Genomic DNA, 22,390 nt, shown 5'->3' on the forward strand with positions numbered 1-22,390 from the left:
AAGCTTCGCGGCCCCGTCGCCTGGTTTGTTGCGCAGAGAGGGAGAAAAGAGCGGAAGAGTGACGTGTCAGCTTGTGAGGGAGGAGCCTCGATCGGGGAGGAGGAGCATGCTGCTGCCGGGATCGCTTTCTCCCAGCGTGCCGCTGACGGACGTGGTAAGTCAGGCCGGTGGTTCCCGTCGCCGCTCTGCTATTAAGGCAGGGGCGTCCCTCGTCTGGGCTGTCTCGGGAGCAGCCGGGCCTCGGCGGAGCCCCCGATCCCCAGCGCCTCCTTGAGTCAGGGAGCAGCTGTGTTGCCGGTCCACTCCGGCTGCGGAGAGCATCAGGGTGCGCCTGCAACCCCCCTTGGTCCCTGTTGCAGTTAGACACAGACGAGCTTCTCATGCTCGCCTGCCGGGATAGGCAGTTTGACCCAACGGGTTTGCATTTCTCTTATTTCCTAGATTCACGCGGCTGCCCACTGCGCAGGAGTGACGCTGTGGGGCTTAACAATTTGAAGAAGCCTGACAGCAAGGAGTTAGAAATAAAGCTAAAATAAGATGGTAAAATAAGAAACCATTTGGGATGTTAAAAAAACGACAGGGAATAACGGAATCACAGAGATAACCATAATAACAGAAGCAACCTAGGCCAAATAAGATGTACAGGTAGTCCTTGTTTAGCCACAGCAGTTGGGACAGGCAACCCTGTCATGCGAAGTGAACATTAAGTGGGAAATCACTTGACTGGGACTTTGCTTACGATTTTACACAGGATAACACATACTGACTTTAATGACGAACATGTGACTGAGAGAGATGTTGTGTATGTCGTAAATGTGGGCATTGGTTGCAACATTACTTTTCATCACTGTTGTAACTGCAAATGGTCACTGTCCGAGGCAGTCACTAAACGAGGACTACCTGTATCTCATTTAAGGGTCTTATTCTCCATGAAGGGTCATCCTACAGCCTGGCCCAAGGCTCAGGGAAAGATCTTGGTCTTTCAGGCCTTGTGGGAGGACAGTAAAACTTTTGGTAAACGATGACCATGTTTCATTGTAATTGTTCATACCTGATCTAGGCTGTAAGCAGCTCATGGCTTCTGCTCTCTCTTTTTTATTTTGCTATTGTTCTTTTTTAAATTTGATCTGTTTAGTTCAATAAAGTACCCCCTCCCAAAAAAATTGGCCTAAATTAGCCCCAAATCATTCTCTACATGCCTTGCTTGTGATAGGGGAAATTGTGCCTTGGAGGTGGCCATGCTTTCTTCTATAAATGTAGTTTACAGGGAACAACTATTTGAAATAGCATTTAGAATGCTGCTGCTTGGTTTCCATTGTTATAAGTTTAATTAAAAGTAAGTTCCACTGGAATCAAAAATACTTATTTCCAAATAAATAAAATAAAGTTTCCTGAGCTCAGTTCCTGGTGACTTCCCAGACGACTCCTTTTGGTTTTCTTGGTAAGAATGTGAAAGGAATTTGCCAATTTGTCTTTTTTCCAGGGTATCTTTTCAAGTTCCTGGTCTGGGATTTTCTGGTAGTCTCCTATCTAAGTACTAATGAGGTTCAATCCTATTTAGCTTGTCAAGATTGAATCAGCTAGGCATTATTATCTAGCTGGGCTCCAAATAAATTAGAAGTCATTAATGTTTTTGTAAATGTCTCATCTTTGATCAGGGCCAGTGCAGCTTCTCCTTAACATCTGCATCATATTTATGATGTGAATAAAGGTGTACTCATCCTGGCTCCATCATGGTCGAGGAGTGGCAAAATAAAATCAGCTAAGTTGCTAATAGTTATAAAAATCAATCTTCCATTAGAACTCCCAATTACATTCTTGGCCAGACCCCGCAAACCCTAAGACCACCAATGTGTACTGTAGTTGCATTGATTTTGGCTTAGCACAGTAATAACCTAATTTGTGGCCCCAAGGCTGCACAAAATCTCCATGCTTTTTCTTTTGCAATTCCTGGAACCTTTTCTGACCATTATTACTACAAATTAGGGACTGGTCCCTACTACTGTGAAGCAAGAAACTGTATAGCAGAAATCCTAAAATAGGCTTAACATTTAAAAAACCAAAAAAACAAACCTTCCAAAACCATCCCCACAAATATCCAGGGAAAAAATTAAAGTGGGAAGCCCTGTTCTCATATGTAGCATGCTCCCTCACACTTTCATTGTCAGACCCACTGAGGCCTTAATTCCTCTGGAATGGTTAGGATGGTCTCCAACCTTGGGCCAATGTGTTGTGTAAACTCAGTCCCTATAATTTGATAGTTTAGGATAATGTGTGAGCATAGCAGTATGTCTTTTTCAACCAGCTGTGGATAAACAAATCTTGGTAATTGAAAATCGTTCACTTGCTAGATTTTCAGATGGTAGGGTTGAATCTTTGAGCCACATTCCCATGACAGTTTATGAAAATTTTCAACCCACCCGAAACACTTCAGTTAATTGTTTTTTGTCTCCTTCTCCCTCCAATAGGTCACCTTAGAAACTATGAACATACTTTTTAGAATAAGAGGAGGTCTGGATTTTGCATTTCAATTAGCCACTACTGATGGTAAGTCTGTAGAAATACCAGGTGCTGTGTTACATTATAAAGAATCTTTCTGTAGAAAAGCTGAAAAGATAATTTTGACCCCATTGTATCAACAAAAGCTATTTTAGCAAAGTTAGTCTGAGAAACACATTTTTTGGAATAATGCAACTGTGCAGGTTCATTCAGAAGGAAATCCTATTCTTCTCAGTAGACTTTCTCCTTTCCAAGCATATTGAGGACTGAAGCCAACATGGCTAGGCAGTTTGCTTCACAGGTCTTCTGCTCTTCTTAGGAAATTGTTCCATGTTGAAATGCTTAATTGAGAACCACTTCTTTTTCCACTCTCCAGTTAATGAATAAGCACCCAATTATTCCTTATCTTTCTAAGATACTTCTCACTACCTAAAACCTACAGCTAATTCCCTGTCCTTTTAATCTCTTTTTCCTTTCTCTGTTTGTTTTAGACTCTTCCACAAAAGAGGCCCTCAAATACATTTTCAGGGATCTTTCAGCCAAACTGGCTTCTGATGTGCTGGTATTCAGGATTTGTCATAGCCCGGTATATTTGTGGCCAAACAGTGGGATGAACTCCATGGCAACTGAGCTTTCTGATGACTCTGCCTGTAAGGAGATACTGCAGTTTATTCAGTGAGTGTGCCTAGACAAAAAAAATAATGTTCTTCTGGGTGGGGATCGAGGTGGTATAATAATTGGTCATTATACCTTCATTCTGTCACTGTTTTTCAGATTAGAACAAGATGGGACTAAACACAGATTTTCAAAAAAGAAAGATAAAAAGTTACAAGAGGTGGTAGGTATATCTTTCCTTGCTATAGCATGTACTCTCCTATAAAGTGTGAAAAAAGAATCCGTTATTTCCAAGTCTGTTTCTTGATTAGGCAAGTCTTTGTGAAAAACATAATATATTTAGTCTTTTTCTTTTGAAATCAGTATTGGGTTATTTAACTGATATTGGAAATTGATGCCTAGGGAAGGTGATGGGTTTCCCTGGGTGCCACTTTTCTGATCTAACTTTTTCCCCCCACATTGTGCCTTCATCTGATAGGGGAAACAGTACCTCTGGAGTGATTTAGATTACAACTTGTACATTAAAGTCGTCTTTATTTTCAGCCTTCTATAGTAAATATTGATCTCATGTTGGAAATTACAACATCATTGGAGCCATTGGCTCCAGTAATCGAAAAGGAAAGCAAAGAGCATCACTACGTAAGCATGACATTGCCAGTTGATGTTGTTGTCTCTATTTCTCCTGAAGAAACATGGCGCAAGTAAGTAGCTTGTGTATCTGAGGATGTATTTTTTAGCTTTCTTTAGCTTGTTTCTATTGTAGTGTTATGCGTATTCCAAATCTCCAAAGGGTGAGAACTTTCAGGCATGTAACATAAAGTTAGGTTTGTTTTCCTTTACAGTGAGGTCTTTGGTTGGTTATGGGCATTTGGTAGCATTTTCATTTATTTATTTGTTTAAAAATTCTGTTTCCTTTCTCATTAAAAAATTCAAAAACATGTGGCAATGAATTAAAAACCAACAATTAATGATAATGCACAACTATGTCAGAAAGGCATAGCACCACTGTTTAACTGAAAGACTTGTTGATGCCTCAGGCGGGAAAGGTTTCTGCCAGCTGTGGTTTAACAGTGAGGAAATTCACAACTGGGGCACTTGAAGAGGAAACTCCCACACTTTGGTCTCCATAGAACAAGTTGCACCCAGATGTGGCACCTATAACTCAAGTTATATCACACACTCAAGTCCTACGCTGCCTCAAACTTTGTATGTCACTACAAGTACTTTGCAGTGCCCTCAAAATGGGATAAATTTTTAATAGTAACTTGCCCTTTATAGCAGCCTACCCTCCAATATCGTGTTCTAGTTGGAATAATCTCACTAATGCATTGCTGTAATTCAGCCTTAATATTACTGTTCATTTACAAATACAGTTTGAAGAATATTTAGAAGTACAATGTAAAATAGTTTGCCCAATATCCCAAAATGTATTGCTTCCAGACTGGATTTCTCCTGAGGAACACAGCACCTTTTTCTAAAATGGATAAGGAACTGAATCCAGTGTTAAGAGCCAGATTCTAAAAAACTTGTAGTTGGTGCCATAGGTTTGCTGTATGAATGTGTTACAGTATAGCCGCATCTGACAGAACAAATGAATTGAAAGGCAGATATAAATCTCCAAAATGTATCTGGCGACCAAACATGTAAATCAGGGAGTTCACTGATAAACATGTTTACCAGTGCATGTTGTATAATATCTATAGAAATTGCTTTACTCTCAGGGCAGAAAATCTAATGAAGAGAATGTGGGGGAAAAATGATTCTGCCTTGATATTTTACAGTGTGAGAAGCCTCCTTGTGAATGCAATTCACACGCAGCTAGCAGATATGGAAAGATGCATTTTGCAACATATAAGAGGAACATCGGTTGTGGTGCCTGAACAATTTCATTTCATGTTACCAGGAAAAGAGCATCTAGTAACAGTTTCATTTCCTAAAGGCATTTCCGATGATCAGCTGGAGACTTACAGAAAGGTATCTGATGCTAAGCAAAACGTTTTGAATGATTAAACTTTTTTTGATCATTAAATCATATAAGGTTATTAATATATGATTCCCTTCATCCCCTCCTCTGAACATGAATTTCAAAAGTTGATTTGATTCTAATGCATGAAATCTGTGTACTATAAGGTGTTTTATTTATTTATTTATTTATTTATATTTCAAATTTAGCCACCGCCCATCTCACTCAAAGAGCAACTCTGGGTGGTTTGCAATAAAGTTTTACTAAATTTGAAATAATAAATAAATAAATAAAACCTTACAGTACACAGATCCCATGCATTAGAATCAAATCAACTCTTGAAATTCACGTTCGGAGGAGGTGAAGAAGGGAATCATATATTAATAACCTTATATGATTTAATGATCAAAAAAAGTTTAATCATTCAAAACATTGAATGATTTTCAAAGAATTGAAAAACAGATGAGTAGGGCAGGAAGCTTCATGGGTTGCAAGGAAAGAAGTTTGTAACAGACAAAAGAAAGCACTTATTCACACAGTGCATAATTATTCTGTGGAATTCACTATTACAGGATTTGGTAATGACCATAACTCAGTTGGCTTTAAAGCAGCTTAGATAAGTTAATGGAGGGCAGACAGACTCAGAGTTACTGCCAGCTTGTGGCAGCGTGTCTCCCGCTACCAGTAGTGGGAATAATAGTAGGAGAGGATATAACTGCACTTCCTGTTTATGAACACCCCAGAATTATCTGGTTGGCAAGTGTGAAAATCAGAATGTTGACCAAAGATGACCCTTGGCCTGATTCAGCAGGACTACAGTATTTATGTTCTTAAGTGTGTGCAAAAAAATTCTTCCCCTAGATTAAGGACACTCCTTTGTTTGAATGTGGATTTGGCTAAAATTTGCAATTGGTTTCTTGTTCTGTAATGGATTTTTTGGTTGGTTTTAATTTCTCTCTTTTGTTTGTTGGTTTGCTATATCTTCTAAATTGTTTTGCCTGTATCAATACAGGCAAACAACTTTCTGGCCTCCTAGTGAATCAGATGTATCAGAGTGATCTCTCCATAGTAAGAACTCATTGTAGGAAAGGTACTTAATATTATAACATGCCGGTTTTGTACTGATGACAAAGAAACAATTCACTAAGCTACAATAAAACAGTCTTAATTTTGAAGGTATAGTCATTGTAAAGCATAAAATAATAGCTGATTCTTTTATGATTTACTCGCTCATCCTCACCCATGTTTGCTTTGTGTTTAGGAATTGCATGGGCAATTTAATCTACCGCTTGATAGGCCTTATTTCCGAAGAGCTAATGCCTATCACTTTCCTGATGAACCTTTTAAAGATGGGTATCTCAGAAACCCACATCTACATCTCAATCCACCTGGAATAGAGTCTGGTATGGTGAGTTTCATTTGTCGGTTTTCTTGTTCTAATTTCAAGTCTAATGGCTGATCTGTACTTCCTGCTTGCCCCAGCATGAGGGCAGCCCACCAGCCTTTTGGGGAGGGCAGGAATGGATAATGTCTTCCTCAACCTACCCCTTGGCTGCTGGGAAGGGGACCACCACCTATCAAAAGTAGTGTTTTCCCTCCCTACCGGTATAAGCAGGATAGCCCAGTCTACCCATTGCACTTCATTACATCCTAACAAATGCCTCCATTCCACTTGTATACACACAAGTATATGGCAAGTATACACACTGCCTTACCTCCACCCATCCTCACCTTTGACAGCTTTTTTGTATTGGGCAGCCTACTGTGAAAGGCTGTACCTTGGGGTGGGGGTGTGTTTTGGGATTGGTAAAATATTGTTTCTTTGTTGTTTTTTAAAAACTGGGTGAAATTAACAAGAGTTCTGCCAAGTTTCCCTTTTTAGCCCATGAAAACCTGTTTTTCCCCCCTCACCTGTTCTAAAAGACCCACCCACAGAAGGAAAAGCAGTTGGTATCTGTTTTCCCTGGCACAGGTGGGAGAGGAAAAGAAGCAGGAGGAGGGTTGTGGGCGCCATGGTAACCAGAGTCCAAAAAGAAACCCTGGCCATCAGAGTGGCCAAAATGAAGAATTGGGGGAGTGGGGGCAGGGTGGAAGGCAGAAAAGGATTTCTTATGCTGACTTCATTTCCAACTGGTTTATGCATGGGAGACAAGCAGCTGAAGGATGCCATGCAAAAAAGCCCTAAGGCAGATAAAACTAGAGTCTGAGAACAGAAGCTACAAATACAAATATCAGATGTTTTCTCCCTCTGCCTCTCAGTCATCATTAACAGAAATTAAAGGCATCCAACCATCAGTCCTCATCTACTGGTCTACTCTTGATTCTGATTTGTTCAAGAGAGGTTGGCTAGATCTTGTTGGGAAATCTCACAAAGTTCTTTGAAAACAATGGCTCTTTGTAAGCCTTCCTTTTTTAAAGGAATCCTTGCTCCAGAACTTTAATTTGAAAACAGAACTGCTGTGGTATCTTCTGTTAGCAACTATTCCAGCTGGGAGCATCAGAAGGAAAGGCAGCCTCATTCCGTGGCCTTAATCATCATTAATCTCTACTTGCAGACTTCCTAATTTAACTTTAAGATTGCTTAGCTTGAATAGTCTTTCAAATACATTGTTAGTAACAACCAATTATCTTCATTTTCATTATATAGATCTCAAAGGCAACATGTTAACTCTTATGCAGACCTCATTATCCTAACATGTATAAACTGCTTTTTTTTTGGACACAGGTATATTTGGTGAATGGCACATATAGTTATCATCATTACATGCAGGATTGTACTGATGATAATGGATGGGGCTGTGCTTATCGATCTCTACAGACTATGTGTTCCTGGTTCAGGCATCAGGGATACACAGACAGAGCAATACCTACACACAAGGAGATACAGCAGGTAGAGGTGATTTCTAAATCTGAATTCTGTGGAGAAAAAACTACTACTTATGGAGTATTTTATTTAAGCACTTCTGCCCAGACTAGTTCGAAATCGGCAGTGTGTGACCTTTTCCAGGCTGAGGCCATCTTTGGCTGTGGGGAGCATCTTTGACTTTGGGAGCAAACTAGGTGCCATATACCCAAAAGCTGGGGTTGGGGTCAGGACAAAAGTTAAAATTGATTTCATTTATATTTACATATAATTACATTTAAATACTGTTAATGTGAGTACTCTTTAGTGCCATAACTAATCACCTTTTTCTTCTATGAAATGTAAAATTACTATTTGATAATTTTTGGTGGTTTTAGGAACTGTACCTGATCAAAGGCAATGACAGCTACCCATTATGATGCCAGAATGATCAAACATGTATCCTATAACAATTCAAGCTTCCTTTTTGTATTTGCATTGCAATGTTGCATGCAAGTATGTAAGAAGTGGACTTTGCATTGCAACATTTTGAATTTTTTTTTCCTCCACCCCAGACACCCATGTACCCAACTTTTTGATGTCTACATGTAGCTCTCAGCATTCTGAAGGTGGCCTGCCATGTAGGCAACTATTGGTTCTAGATTCTAGATTATGAATGTGCCCCATCACTGCAGTAATTCATAAGATTGCCAAGTCTTTGCTTAAGCCTGGTTCTCACCAAGCTGTAAATCTGTTCCTCAGTTGTATCGATTTAGATCTCCACTTGATGCTCACTTGATGGAGTATCTGGTGGCTGGTTTTCTACATTTTAATAGTGACCGTATAGTAGCTACAAGTAACCTCTAGGAGGAGCAATTTAAGTGTGAGAGATTTGTGTGACCTTGCAAATAATCTGCTAATATTGATGTAGCCAAAGAAAACTTATGCTTATTATATTACACAACCATTTTGCATGAAGCACTGAGCTAATTTAATTTTTAAAAATAAAATCCCTTTCTTACCCCTTGGTCTCTAATAAATTGGATTTGATAGAATCCTGTGCAACTGACTGTTACTATATTCCATCTCTCACTTGTGACGTGATTGAAGGAGCTTGTTAAAGTTGGGGACAAGCCGCCCAGCTTTGTTGGATCACGCCAGTGGATCGGTTCGATTGAAGTGCAACTTGTGCTGAGTCAGCTGTTAGGGATAACTTCAAAGATCCTGTTTGTCAGGTAAGACTACTTAGCAACCACCAACAGTTTTGGCTCTCTTACTTTTACAGTATATGCAGTACACCTTTGAGCTTTTTGGAGGAAAGACAGTATAAAAATGAAGTGATTGATAAATAAGGATTTGCAGGTAAGTTCTTAAAGGAACACACTGTATTCATGGACTAGTAAACCACAGATAAAGCCCCTGTCTCTGTCTTAAAAGACTTTGCAGTCAATATCTGCATTAGTATTATGTACTTTGTCATGTTGTTGATCGGTAAAATCTTACAAAAATCTATTAATTCTAGAGGACTTGACATATGGCAGTTAATTTTAAAATGGCATTAGGAAAGTAGTATTTTGCCCAGTAATGTTTGTTTCAAACTCAACTCAATCTTGGTACTGTTGGTGTAATAATTATCATAGTAAAATTGATGCCATACACAATTTATTCCTTTTTTCCTAGCTATTGTACAGGTAGCGTAGAATTTGATTAAGACGTTACAGCAGGAAGACAATCCCAGACTTACATTAGTTTATGGTGGAGCCAGTGTGATGTAGTGGTGTTGTATTGGGCTGCCATCAGGAAGACTTGATTCAGGTCCCCTCTCAGCTAGAGAACCTCACTGGGTGACTTTAGGTCAATCATTCCCTCTTAGCCCAACCTACTTTGCTGCTGTCATGGGAAAAATGAGAAGAAGGTGCGCTATGCACACCACCTAGGCTCCTCCACAAAAGGTGGGATAAAAGGAAGGCAGGCAGGCAAGCTGGATGGGAGATGTATCTGGAAAATTCATAAATTAAGGCTTAATTAATTGTGCATCAAAATATGGGGGCATTAGGTGAAACATCATAGGTTCTTGACTTTTTTGTGACAATTACATGGTTGGCTCTAATTTATGGAACCGAGAATGGGGGCTGCTGTATTTCATTATGCCTCTTTCTCAAATTACCAGTGCTAAATTACCGTTAGTGCTCATTAGTGCTAGTGTTAGTGCTAATTAGTTGTTTTTTTCATAGCCAGGGATCTGAACTGGCTTCTCAGGGAAGAGAACTTGCTAATCATTTCAAGACTGAAGGAACACCAGTGATGATCGGTAAATTTTCTTATTTAAAATATTTTACTGGCAGTTTATGAATAGAGTGTATTGGGTTGAAGATCCTGATTTGTTCTTTTCCCCTGAACAATATTATTTTAGAGTGTGTATTAGAAAGTTCACTCACTTTTTAAAAAAATCATGATTCTGGCAAGTTTATGAAGACCTACAGACTATCCGCTCCTACAAATAAGAGAGAGCATCTTCCAGCTTCATTTTGAAATGTTGCAGGCATTGGAATATCTGCTCATGTGATATGCTATAAATGTGTGTGCCATTTTTTTTTCTGTATGCCTTTTTTTAACTAAATGCAAAGATTTGTCTGCCACAGATCTTTGTGGTGTTTCCCAATTAACATGTGAATCTGCCAGCTCCAGGTTAATTCAGTTTGAGTCTTACCATTACAATATACTTGGTTCACACATTATGCTAAGCCATAATGTGGCTTGTTTGGGGCTTAGTTCTTACAGCAATTTTGGTTTTCTGGAGCATACTATTCTACATAAAAAGTTACAGAAGAGGTTGACAAAGTCTGTAAGTTGAATGTTTAAGAGGCAGGAAAATTAAGATGGAAAAGAACTGTTCAGCCAGAATTCTTTGGTCTATTTACTTGAACTGTAATGAGTAAACTTGCTTTTATAGAATAAAAAGCAAATTAACATTCTAGAATTATGTCACCTTCCTTTATATTGTTAGAAATTCTGCTTTACCTTATGTTTAAACCTCAATTTTAAATGTAATTATGGCAATTGACAGAATTATTTTTGGTCAATTCTTTCTTTCATAGTAAAAATGGGGAGGAACTTATAGTGACTTCCATTATCACAGGGTTCACTGGCATTATTTATATGAAACACCATGCTGGTTGAAAATGACTCTGCTACTATTATCAATAGTTCACAACAAAAATGTTTGAAAGTTTGGCTCAGCAAGAGAGAGGAAGTTTTCAGACTCTTTTAAGGAAAAAAATAAGGACAAATATCCTAATAATATCAAATAATCTATGTAGAAATTTCCGAAGTCATCTTTTCACAGGCTTTTCTTGAGTTCTAATCTGATCATGTCTTTTCAAGGTACTCTGGGGATACAGTTTTAGATTTTTTGTTTTTACTTTAACCATCTACAGAGAAAACAGTATGTATTTAATAGTGCAAAAATAAGGTAATGCTTAATAAGCATGTGTCTGTTTCTCAAGGATTTGAAATATATTACTACGTTCTAAATAAAGAAAGCTTGATCTATAATCATCAGTTGGTTGGTTTCCCTCTCCAGTTCAAAGGAATATATTATGCTATGCCAAATATTAATAAACCACATTATGGTTTGTGTGATATGAGATATATACAATTTCCTTCCTGATTACAGAAAAAACCATTCCTAAGATCCATGTTTACTATTAATGTCTAAAATGAGTCTGCCCTTAAGAATAATGAACATGATATAGAAATTATGAGGTTTAAACCATATTTGTAATAGATCTTATTTACATCTGATTATTAAGTTTGTAGGATTCAGTGATTATAGGATTCAGAGCAAGAAAATTACAAAGTGAGTAATTTCTTTCGCTAAAATAAGCTACAATGAATACAGTGAAATATTTTTGAGGAAATATATATAACAATATAGAGTTAAAAGGCTGAATTAATCAGAAATCATGGCTTTATTATTGCTTATCTTATTGGATTGTTTTCAAGCAGCTTGATAGTATGGAAAAAAAAAACCCTACTGGCCTGTGATTTCCTTTCCTGTGTTGCAATGTCTAAAGAAAAAGGATCTCTGGCAAGATAAAAGATAATCAAGCGTCCAACACTGATTTTTTCTGTGCATTCTTGGAAAGGAATAGCCCTCAATTGGATGTATTTTCCAAACAGCTGTGTGTAACGGCCTTGTAAATTATCCATACATTGTGTTATTTTGACAAATGAAGGACGTGGCAAGGATGTACTCTTGTTAAGCATGTTCTCTTTATCACAGTTAATAGTTTTATCAAGGACGGTACTTCTTACCATATGGTTGGGAAGCAGGGTTCGCCTCAATTCCCAAAGGCTGTATAAGTTGTGTGGCATGCATGGTGTATGCCAACATCTGATCATGAAGAAAATCCACATGGAAGTTCTCTCCTGCTAAAAGGGAGGAAACCATTGCACAAGCAGTCCCTAATCGGGAATCAATGTGTTCATTATGCAGCAAAGGACGCTGAAATTAAGCTGTGTATATTGGTGGCCCAACAATAGTGAGTTGCAATTGAACGCACTACTTCAGCTTGTATCTTTTCTCTTGCCTTCCCAATTCAGGTGGTGGAGTCTTGGCCCACACTATATTAGGGGTGGCATGGAATGAGATCACCGGGCACATTAAATTTTTGATTTTGGACCCACATTACACTGGTGCTGAGGATCTGCATGTTATATTAGAAAAGGTGAGACTCCTTTCACATTTGACTTAACTGCCAAAGACAGATTTTATTGATTTTTTTAAAGCACTGTATCCATATTCACTGTTCATAAATGTGTTGGTATTTTGTATAAAATTCACAATTTTAATTTCTACATAGGAGAAAGGACTTGTCAAAGAAGTATATTACTGTACTGTGACAACACACCATTTTGTTTAAATTAACCAATGAACCAGTGCAGTCAGGTTCACAAAATCCTCTTGAACTCTGCTTCTTTCTTCAGTGGAAACTGGAAATACCTTAAATAGGGAATAGTTTAAATAATGAAACTGAATTCAACTGTTTTTAGAATACATATAGTTTCCATGTTTTTTTCCCACTACAGACAGAGAATGAAGTGTGTGTTTCGCTTTTAGCAGAACAGAACCCATACTGTTATTTGTCAGTTTTTCTCTTGAACAGTGGGAACAATCTTGAAACTGTGTTCGAGGTACTGATTTCAAATTCTGCTTTGACTCATCTTTCTGGGGGAAAAAATATCAGGATGTTTTCATAAGCTCCAGCTAGGATGACCCTAAAGTGCAAAAGCTGGCTTGCAGCTAAACCTCAAAAAAACCAAGATTATGGCAACCAGCTTGATTGATAACTGGCAAATAGAGGGAGAAAATGTAGAAGCAGTGAAAGACTTTGTATTTCTAGGTGCGAAGATTACTGCAGATGCTGACTGCAGTCAGGAAATCAGAAGATGCTTAATCCTTGGGAGAAGAGCACTGACAAATCTTGATAAAATAGTTAAGAGCAGAGACATCACACTGACAACAAAGGCCTGCATAGTTAAAGCAATGGTGTTCCCCGTAGTAACATATGGCTGCGAGAGCTGCACTATAAGGAAGGCTGAGAGAAGGAAGATCGATGCTTTTGAACTGTGGTGTTGGAGGAAAATTCTGAGAGTGCCTTGGACTGCAAGAAGATCAAACCAGTCCATCCTCCAGGAAATAAAGCCAGACTGCTCACTTGAGGGAATGATATTCAAGGCAAAACTGAAATACTTTGGCCACATCATGAGAAGACAGGACACCCTGGAGAAGATGCTGATGCTAGGGAGAGTGGAGGGCAAAAGGAAGAGGGGCCGACCAAGGGCAAGGTGGATGGATGACATTCTAGAGATGACGGACTCGTCCCTGGGGGAGCTGGGAGTGTTGACGACCGACAGGAAGCTCTGGCGTGGGCTGGTCCATGAAGTCACGAAGAGTCAGAAGCAACTAAACGAATAAACAACAGGATGACCCTAACGTACAAAGATCTGGGTTATACATTTTTATACTAAATTTATACTAATGTTATACCTTTGGAGCTTACTTTGGTTTTCTATTGTCTGATGAAAAGTCTGAGAAACAGTGAGTTGCTTATAGGTTTGTGTGTGTGTGTGTGTGGTTTTAAGAAAATAAATATATTGCTTCTGATTTTGATTAAGCTCGGGATATTGCTTTATTCTTAACCTTTTCTTTTTTAAAATAGCTGTTTTTTTTAATACTAAACTATAAAAAGTTAATGTCCCTTTTGAATTGAGGTTGACTCCTGATAATTTCAAGGGCACATCCATCAATTCAATATAGTTTCCTGGCAGTGATAATTGTTTTGCCATTTATTACCTGAATCGGCCTGTAAGAGTTTATCTCTGGCAAAGGTTGTTCTCTGTTTTTATGCATAGCTTCATTTTATTTATGATTGGGAGTTTATTGACCATATATATGTTGTAAACACACACCCAGTGAGCAAAGCCTATAAACCAAATACAATCCTGTTATTTCAAAAGGCATAAACTGGCTGCTGAGTGATTATTTATAGCTTTAAAGCATTTTTTGCCTGTACGAATATATAAAACAAAATGCAACTCTTTTACCAACACGCCAGCAATGGATTAAAGCATTGGATTTCTTTTTCTCTCCCCTTTTTTTACAGGGCTGGTGTGGCTGGAAGGGTCCAGATTTCTGGAACAAAGATGCTTATTATAATCTGTGCCTACCTCAGCGACCAAAATGTATCTGAATACCTGTGTTGAATGATACATACTGTGATATGCTAGCTGTATATATAATGATTTATTTGTATTTAATATCATGCTTCTCATGATGCTGCCACTGAAAGGAAAGTACTGCTCCAGTATTTCAGAGCACAACTTATGTATAAGATTATTTTTCAAATAAAATCTGATTATATCCTACTACTTTTGAATAGCTTTCTGCTTTTGTCATTTCATATTAACAGTTCAGTTCTGTACCTGTCTTTTGAAAATGACATGCCCCCAGTTTAATGTTGAATAGGTTTGCAATCTCAGATTTGCAGCAACAGAACTAAGAAGGTATAGTTATACCATAAGGTATTACAAAAAGGTTGTAGCGAAGTTCCACAAAATTTACAGAGGCACACATACAGAATGCATTTTTATTACGATAATACGTATTTGTTTAATCTGAACAATGTGTTGATTTTCAGAATACTATCTACCTCCTGCTTTGCTTGATTATGTGTGTGTTCACATGTGTAAAGAACATCAGTATACCACTCACAAAATTAATGGTATGTATAAACATGGAACAATGGTAGAAAAATATTACTGTATGTTATTGTGTAAATGCAGGAATTACTGCATATAAAAAGATCTTCTTCAAGAAGAACATACTCTCCTTCTTAGAAGGCATTCTTCAAAATACTTAGTGTTGAGCTATAGGTTCATGTTTCTTTCCAGATCTTTGAATGTCCATATTTCTCATTGATTTTCACGTGATTCTGAGTTCAAATCTGTATAAACGGAAAGAAAAGATTTGCTTTTCAAATGTAAAACCTATTTTTGAATTAAGCATGTGCTATAACAAGTATATTACGTCCAGTTTCAACATAATGTATTCCAGCCTTGGAAATTAATTTTGGGCAGATGACTGTTCAGCTCTGGTTTCTCTCTGCCTATGTAGATCCTTGTTCTTCCTCCCATAATAAACCAACCTTCTTCAATCCACTGCAGACACTTAAATTATTTTTCCAACAAGTATTGACTTAGGACAGTGTACAAAAGGAATGTTAACAATAAAATTATCACTAAGGCTGTACCCACTTGCCTATAATTAAATTTCACTGAACGTAGAATTTATCTTTAAGTAGACAAGTACAAAATTGCATCCTAAACTGGATAAAATTCCTAGACTGCTGAATACCACATTACAAATGGCAATTATCAACAGAAAACTTAGAGAAAGCAATGGGTATAGAAACCAATAATAAATTCATAAGAATACAGCTATATGTTTTAGATTTAAAAAGGAAAGACGGGCTATATCCTCAAAATGTCAAAGGAGATGGTAGCATCCACAGAATCCATTATCTGAGAAGGTGGTCTGCTCAGCCCTAAGCACTAGACAAGTGCATTATTTATTTCATCAAGTTATACGTCCCTGCATCAAAATATAATAGCGGGTTTGGGATGTGGGTAAAATACTTTGCATATTACTGTACCATATTTCCTTAAATAAGAGGTACCCTTGGAGAGAAAAGGCTAAATAAGGCTGGATACTGAGGAGAGAGAAAAGTGACTAGTCTAAGGTTTGAGTCCTAACACTTCTACTATAGTTATAATCGTCTAAAATCAGTTGGACTTACTTCTGAGTAATCCTTCTTAGCAGAGGGGTCTGCAGTGACAATCACTGGCTTCAAAAGGATGGGCATGACCAGGCAAGTGATGCCATGCCCCTTTTTATATGTATACAATGTCTGTTAAAAAGGGCCAGGACTTTGCCCATTTGGAGGCCAATGGCCATTGCTGCAGATACCCCTGCTTTGTGGGGTATGGTGCACAATTAACAGAATCTGGACTATATGTTATGGTGTGCTTGCAATATTGGGTTGGGAGTATCCTTCTGATTGTCATTCACTAGATCAGTGTTTCTCAACCTTGGCAACTCTTGCTGGGGAATTCTGGGAGTTGAAGTCCACACATCTTAAAGTTGCCAAGGTTGAGAAACACTGCTCTAGATTCTAATTAAACTAGTTCTGTCACTGTGTAAGATACTAGATGCTCAGTTTGACAGATCTTCCATCAGGCTGAAATTTCATTAGACTTTAATGTTGTGCTTTGAAGAAGCTGCCTTACCATTTGATCTCCTTCTCTTTTTGCTGATGAGTCTGTTCCTTTCACATGCTCGTTTCTGCCTTGTGGTAGTGTCTGTATGGATGGATTCATCACTGTCATGCAAGGAAGGGTTATACTGTGTTCCTGCTTTCTTGTTCTGAATCTGTTTCACTCTCATGAGGAACTGGGCGCACTCCAAAAATCCAAAAGACAGTGCAAGGTCTTCTGCTGTTTGACCATTATTATTGCGCAAGCTGAAGCACACATTTAAAAGAAAATTCATTTGACTGGCTTGTACTGCATTCCTCATACAAATAACTATCATTTGACTTGTATTTCTCGTACAACTAAAATAAAATTTTATTTTTAAAAAATATTGGATAAAGTGTTGAGTTGAAACACTACAGCCCAAATGTATGTATGTCTACTGACAAGTAAGCCTCTTCGTAATCTTTGGAGCTTATTTTTTTGAAAATAACATGGGATCATGTGTTACAATGGAAACAAATTCCATGTGAAACAAATTCCAAACAGACTTGTTTCTGGTTATGCATAAATAGAATTAGACTATGTGAGTCTGATCCTGCTGATGATGATGCTTGTTCTGTTGAAATCAATACTGCAAGTCAAATATAATGCTAAACTCTCCTGACGCCTATGAGAGTGAAGTATAAATTTACATGTGCTGAATTAGAGACTAAACATCTATCATCTACTGAATAGAAACTATTTGAAAGGCTCTTGCACCCAATGTGCTGAAGTGGTATTTTTGGAAATTAAACTAAAATTCAAAGTTGGGCAAATGTGGGCAAGCTTTTTCACATTTTGAGTAGCCTTTCAGAACTAGGACAAAAAATTAATTTTGATTTAACTTACAATTAAATGCAAAAACAATGAAATTATTTTATGAAATTAGTTATGGGATACACTTACTCAATGCTGGCCTGACTGGCAACTAGTAAAGTGAGACACTCCAAACTCCCAACTTTAGCTGCCTTATGGATTGGAGCTTCTCCAAGCCAATCCTAAATAAAAACAAATACTTTAGTTGTAAATCCAGTCACTTCACCATTGTACAGTGTTAATATGTAAAAGGGGGCAGGTGGAGGTGGTTAAAGCAGCTTGATTTCAAGAGTAATATGATTGCCAACCCCAGAATCCTGTCCCAGTAGATACTATTTGCAAGCTAAAACGATGTTCTGCATCAGGATGAGTTAAAAAAAAACACAGTCCTCTGGATTGGGCCCACTGAAACTTTATGACCAAGCTTACTTAGTTTGAAAATAACAGGTTTTACTTTTGTCCTTTGAAAAGTAATCCTGGAAACAAGCTGCTAACTTAGGACATACATATAATCTCTTAACAAAACATTTTTCTCTTCCTGGGACCATGATACCTAGCATTTACTAATATTAGTACTACTGCATATTCAACAGTAATCCTAGTCAAAGCAAAGCAGAATGTTCTGAAGCTACTCAGGCGTGCCTTCACATTACACTTGCCTTGCTCGTAGTCTCAGACTTCCAACGTAAAATGGAAAAGGCAGGCTCCATCAGAGCTACACAGTCTGAAAAGTCGAAAACATACCTGTTGGTTCAGATTGGCTCCTGTCTGGAGTTGCCAAAGCAGGAAGAAGGCATGGCCTCCACCAGCTGCCAGATGAGCTGGCGACTGAACAAAAGCAGCCGCCGCCAGGTTCACTTCGGTCCCCGTCTCCAGGAGAGGGCTCCGGCCACGAGGCTACGAGAAGCACAGTAGTCCTTGTGTGAATTCACCCCTCTTTCATTGGCAAATGGGAAGTCTTACAAAACAGGAGCCATTTCGAAGAGATTCATTCATTCATTCAATAGTCCTGCCTTGGGCATGAAAGCCGGCTGGGTGATGTTGGGCCAGCCCCTCTCTCTCAGCCCAACTCGCCTCACAGGGTTGTGGTTGTGGGGAAAACAGGAGGAGGAAGGAGTAATAGGTATGTTGCCTGCCTTGAGTTATTTATAAGAATAAAGACAGAATAAATAAAATCTAAAAAAAAAGATAGTTACCCTTTCAGAATTGTTTTTAGTGATCTTGTGAGTTTAGCATTACGAGGAGAACGGGTTACAACCACTACAGTCGAAAAATTGTTAAAAAATACACTAGGGGTCCCTTAACATATGGACGCGCCTTACCTCTGGGCTGCTGTCCCACAGTAGCATTTTTGCGTTTCACCAGTTACCGAACGCTGTGGCAGAGCCTCCCAAGCTCAGCTTCCTCGGGCGCGCGAGCGATCTGATTCCAAGGCGGGCAGCGCCAGCTCAGGAAGACACACTCCGGCCGCAGTCCCGCCCTCTCTGCAGCGAACCGGCTTCCGCACGTAGGCAAACAAGAGCACATGCCCGCCGGCCTGTTTGTCTGGGGAGATGATTGGCTTTTCTCAAGCATCCTGTGCTTGTTACGCTTGTGAGATAGGACGGAGCAGGAAGCGTTGAGGACAGGTGGAGCAGCCATGCAGCACTGTGCAACCAGGCACGTATCTCACACACACACGCATACCCTACAGTCAATCACGGTTGGCGGGTCTGCCTTCCAACTCCTCACTTTGCAACAGCCACGAGGAAGGAAGGAAGGAAGGAGGGACAATTCTTCTAAAATAAGTACTGATGTTTACTTCTAAATTATATTGGAACACATTCCTACATCTACACACCAGTACATTCCTGCGTGGGTTGATAGAGTTTGTTCAACCTATCTTGGCAAGATGTTTCAAAGAGAACAGCACCCTTCAGATACTGAAGATGCAAATCATGCTGAGGTTTATAGTGTGTCTTACCTGTGCTTACCTAAACTTCAGTAGAGCTTTCTCTTTAGCATATGCTTTGGCTTCTATAGGATTGCAGCTTTAAATATTAAAGCTAATCTTTTAAATTAAACTTCACTATCTTGGGTCTAGGACTCCAGCTCAGATGACAGAAATATAGAAAACATTGATTCTTTACTGCCATCTGGTGGTCATCTGGATTTTTACAGCCCAGATTTGATGTCCAAGAAGCTTAGATCAATTGTTTGGGAACTTGAGTTGAATAAACTGAAGCCAGTCAACAAAGAATAAAACCATGAGAAATTAACATTTTAATTTTTAGTATGGCCTGCCCCAATTCAATTTTTTAAAACTGGAGAGTTAAAAACAGTTACAAACCGACTGTGATCAATACGTATTGCATTTATAAAAAAGCATCTGCAAACAGCAGTTTTAATGATAAATAGAATCAAAAAGCTGACTCATTTTTTAGACAGATCAAGATACTTACACCTTCCTCAGCAATTTGTTTCTCTATTGAAATACTTTGTTAGGAAGTTTTTGTAACAATCTGCCAGAATCCTGTAATATCATCTCTGTCACTCTGGGATGATGGAGTACAGATGTTAATCTTCTGTGTGCTGCCTCCTCAGGTACCTGAGTAGTGCTATTCTATCTCTCCCCCCACCCATCATCTTTTTTCAAGGCTAAACATACACCTCTCCCTTAGTCTCTTCTCGTAAGATAGCTTCCAATCCAATGTTGTCCTTTTTTGCACCTATCCCAATTTGTCTTTCACAAAGAGATGAAAAGAATCTTGGAATCATACCTGAACAGTTGGTGATAATCTATAATTCCTCCAAAATTGTTTTCACATATATTAATACCAAGTCAGGGAACCACTATCCCATACATACGTATTTGATTTTCCTAAGTGAAGGACTTCTCATCTGTCTGTATCAAATTTCAGTCTGTTATTTCAACCCATTTCTTTATCGTATAAAAATCATGTTCAATTTTTATTGCCTTCTACTCTATAGCTATTACACCCCACTTCGTGTCATCTACAAATTTGATAAAGTATTGCTTCTTCAGTGCCTTCCATCTCTTTCCATAAGCTTTTAATTAAAATGTGTGAGTACTTGCCCTAGGACTGACCCCTGTGGCATCCCTCATCATTCTAGATGACGCACCATTGGTAAGCACTCTTTTTCAAGCCAGCAATGGGTCTACTTAATAGATATGTCATCCAGCCATACTCATCTAACTTGCTAATGTAGAATATCTCGTCAAATGCTTTGCTGAAATCTAGATGTGTTCCCACAATCTATTAAGGAAGTTACCCAATCAAAGCAAAATGTGATTTGTTCTCGATAAAACCGTGCTGATTTTTAATGACCACTATGCTGTTCTCCAGATTCATACACATCTAGTCTGAACTCATTCAAGGTCAATAATTATTCCCTCTAACAGGCTCAAGGTGGAAACTTTCAACTAGCTCTTCTCAGTTGCCCAGTGGAAAGCATATTCTTTTCTCAAAACAGACTTAGTCAAAGAAGGGGTTGAGTAATTTTGTTACTGATTATTCCATTGCCATCTTCAGTGAGGAGCTAGAATATAATTTCTGTCCTCTTGTTTCTGTTTTGAACATATCTGAAAAAAAGTTTGTTGTTCTTCGCATTCTTCACTAACTTTAGCTCATTTTGAGCTTTAACTTGTCTGATGTAAAGTCTACAATTCTAGACTATAAATATGCACTCTTTCTTCATGTTGTTCCTCTTTTTTCATGCTCTGTTCCTCTTTCTGGTTTCCTATATATGTTCATTGTGACTTCCAGATTTTCACTAAGCGTATTGTCTAGCCACTTTCTTCTGCTATCTTCCTCCCCCGTCACACAAACACTCACTGGAAGTGTTTGCAAACTCCCTTTTTAGAAACTCCCATCCATCTTGTTCATTGGCTTTTCCTAACATGGAATTCTATTAATCCTTATTCTAAGTTTATCAAAATCTGCTTATTTGATGTTCAAGGTGTGTTTGACTACACTCAGTTTACTGCCCCTTAAAATCAAGAAGACCAGCATTACGTGATCATTTCCCATTAATGTTTCTGGTACCGTCACTTCCCCAGCTAAGTTTTCCTATTGGTTAGTACAGTGTTTCTCAACCTTGGGAGCTTGAAGATGTGTGGACTTCAACTCCACACATCTTCAAGCTCCCAAGGTTGAGAAGCACTGACCTGGAAGATTAGCTCATTCATCTGTAGGGCGGTCAGCAACATAATCTCTCTACCTTTCTTGGCGAAGTGACTGTGGCTGCCATTTTAAAGAAGAGAACCTGCAGAGCTCTCTTCCTTTTTTTGGCAGAGGATCAGGCTACAATCATATCAGAGCTCCTGTAATCCTGTTCCTCCATTTGTTCAGGGAACAGGAGCATGACTTCTTCTAATTCAGGTACTATGAAAGTATCCCTTCACCTTATCCCAATCACAAGATGAAAAATGAAGAATTGTTAAAGCTAGAAAATATGTTCTTTTGTTACCTTCATTGGATAGCCATTTTAAACCATCCAATTCACTACCGCAGTACTTTGAAATATACTTTAAGGTATGTGGACTTCAACTCCCAGAATTCCTCAGCCAGAAGTTGAAGTCCACACATCTTAAAGTTGGCAACGTTGACAAACACTGCTCGAGAACTACAGCCTCCTCCACTCAGGTCCCCAGTTGATCAGACTGAGAACGCCCCGCTGGCCAGCGTTCCATGCCTTTCTTCGCCCCGCCTCCTTGCCGGTCCGCGCGCATTCATTGTTCCTCTTTCCCGCGGCCGGGAAAGAGAAGGAGGCGGGACGTTGGGAGGGGTGGGCCTTTG

General features: G+C 38.8%; 2 protein-coding genes across 2 annotated transcripts; one reads left to right on the top strand and one right to left on the bottom strand.

Moving 5' to 3' along the window:
* Positions 1 to 73: 73 nt before the first annotated feature.
* On the top strand, positions 74 to 14,849 carry UFSP2 (UFM1 specific peptidase 2). Its single transcript, XM_063309891.1, has 12 exons — positions 74 to 154; positions 2,469 to 2,547; positions 2,991 to 3,174; positions 3,274 to 3,337; positions 3,658 to 3,815; positions 4,896 to 5,088; positions 6,339 to 6,485; positions 7,803 to 7,967; positions 9,030 to 9,154; positions 10,154 to 10,230; positions 12,525 to 12,649; positions 14,588 to 14,849. The coding sequence occupies exons 1-12, from the start codon at positions 107 to 109 to the stop codon at positions 14,672 to 14,674; spliced, it is 1,452 nt and encodes a 483-aa protein (XP_063165961.1). The 5' UTR covers positions 74 to 106; the 3' UTR covers positions 14,675 to 14,849.
* Positions 14,850 to 16,679: 1,830 nt separating this feature from the next.
* On the bottom strand, positions 16,680 to 18,957 carry ANKRD37 (ankyrin repeat domain 37). Its single transcript, XM_063310203.1, has 4 exons — positions 18,914 to 18,957; positions 18,336 to 18,488; positions 17,682 to 17,773; positions 16,680 to 17,002 (listed from the first exon to the last, which is right to left on the bottom strand). Exons 1-4 carry the CDS (start codon positions 18,938 to 18,940, stop codon positions 16,732 to 16,734), a joined length of 543 nt encoding a protein of 180 aa, XP_063166273.1. The 5' UTR covers positions 18,941 to 18,957; the 3' UTR covers positions 16,680 to 16,731.
* Positions 18,958 to 22,390: the final 3,433 nt, after the last annotated feature.

This window comes from Candoia aspera, chromosome 8 (assembly GCF_035149785.1).
Source record: "Candoia aspera isolate rCanAsp1 chromosome 8, rCanAsp1.hap2, whole genome shotgun sequence".
NCBI lineage: Eukaryota > Metazoa > Chordata > Lepidosauria > Squamata > Boidae > Candoia > Candoia aspera.

Bases quoted from the DNA above. Each gene is read 5' to 3' on its own strand.
- UFSP2 (XM_063309891.1), top strand. From the start codon at position 107: ATGCTGCTGCCGGGATCGCTTTCTCCCAGCGTGCCGCTGACGGACGTG. The intron at 155-2,468 runs GTAAGTCAGGCC...TCCCTCCAATAG, and splicing joins GCGTGCCGCTGACGGACGTG to GTCACCTTAGAAACTATGAA. The intron at 3,816-4,895 runs GTAAGTAGCTTG...GATATTTTACAG, and splicing joins CCTGAAGAAACATGGCGCAA to TGTGAGAAGCCTCCTTGTGA.
- ANKRD37 (XM_063310203.1), bottom strand. From the start codon at position 18,940: ATGCTACTGTGGGACAGCAGCCCAGAG. The intron at 18,489-18,913 runs GTAAGGCGCGTC...TGCTTCTCGTAG, and splicing joins TGTGGGACAGCAGCCCAGAG to CCTCGTGGCCGGAGCCCTCT. The intron at 17,774-18,335 runs GTATGTTTTCGA...GTTTTTATTTAG, and splicing joins GAGCCAATCTGAACCAACAG to GATTGGCTTGGAGAAGCTCC.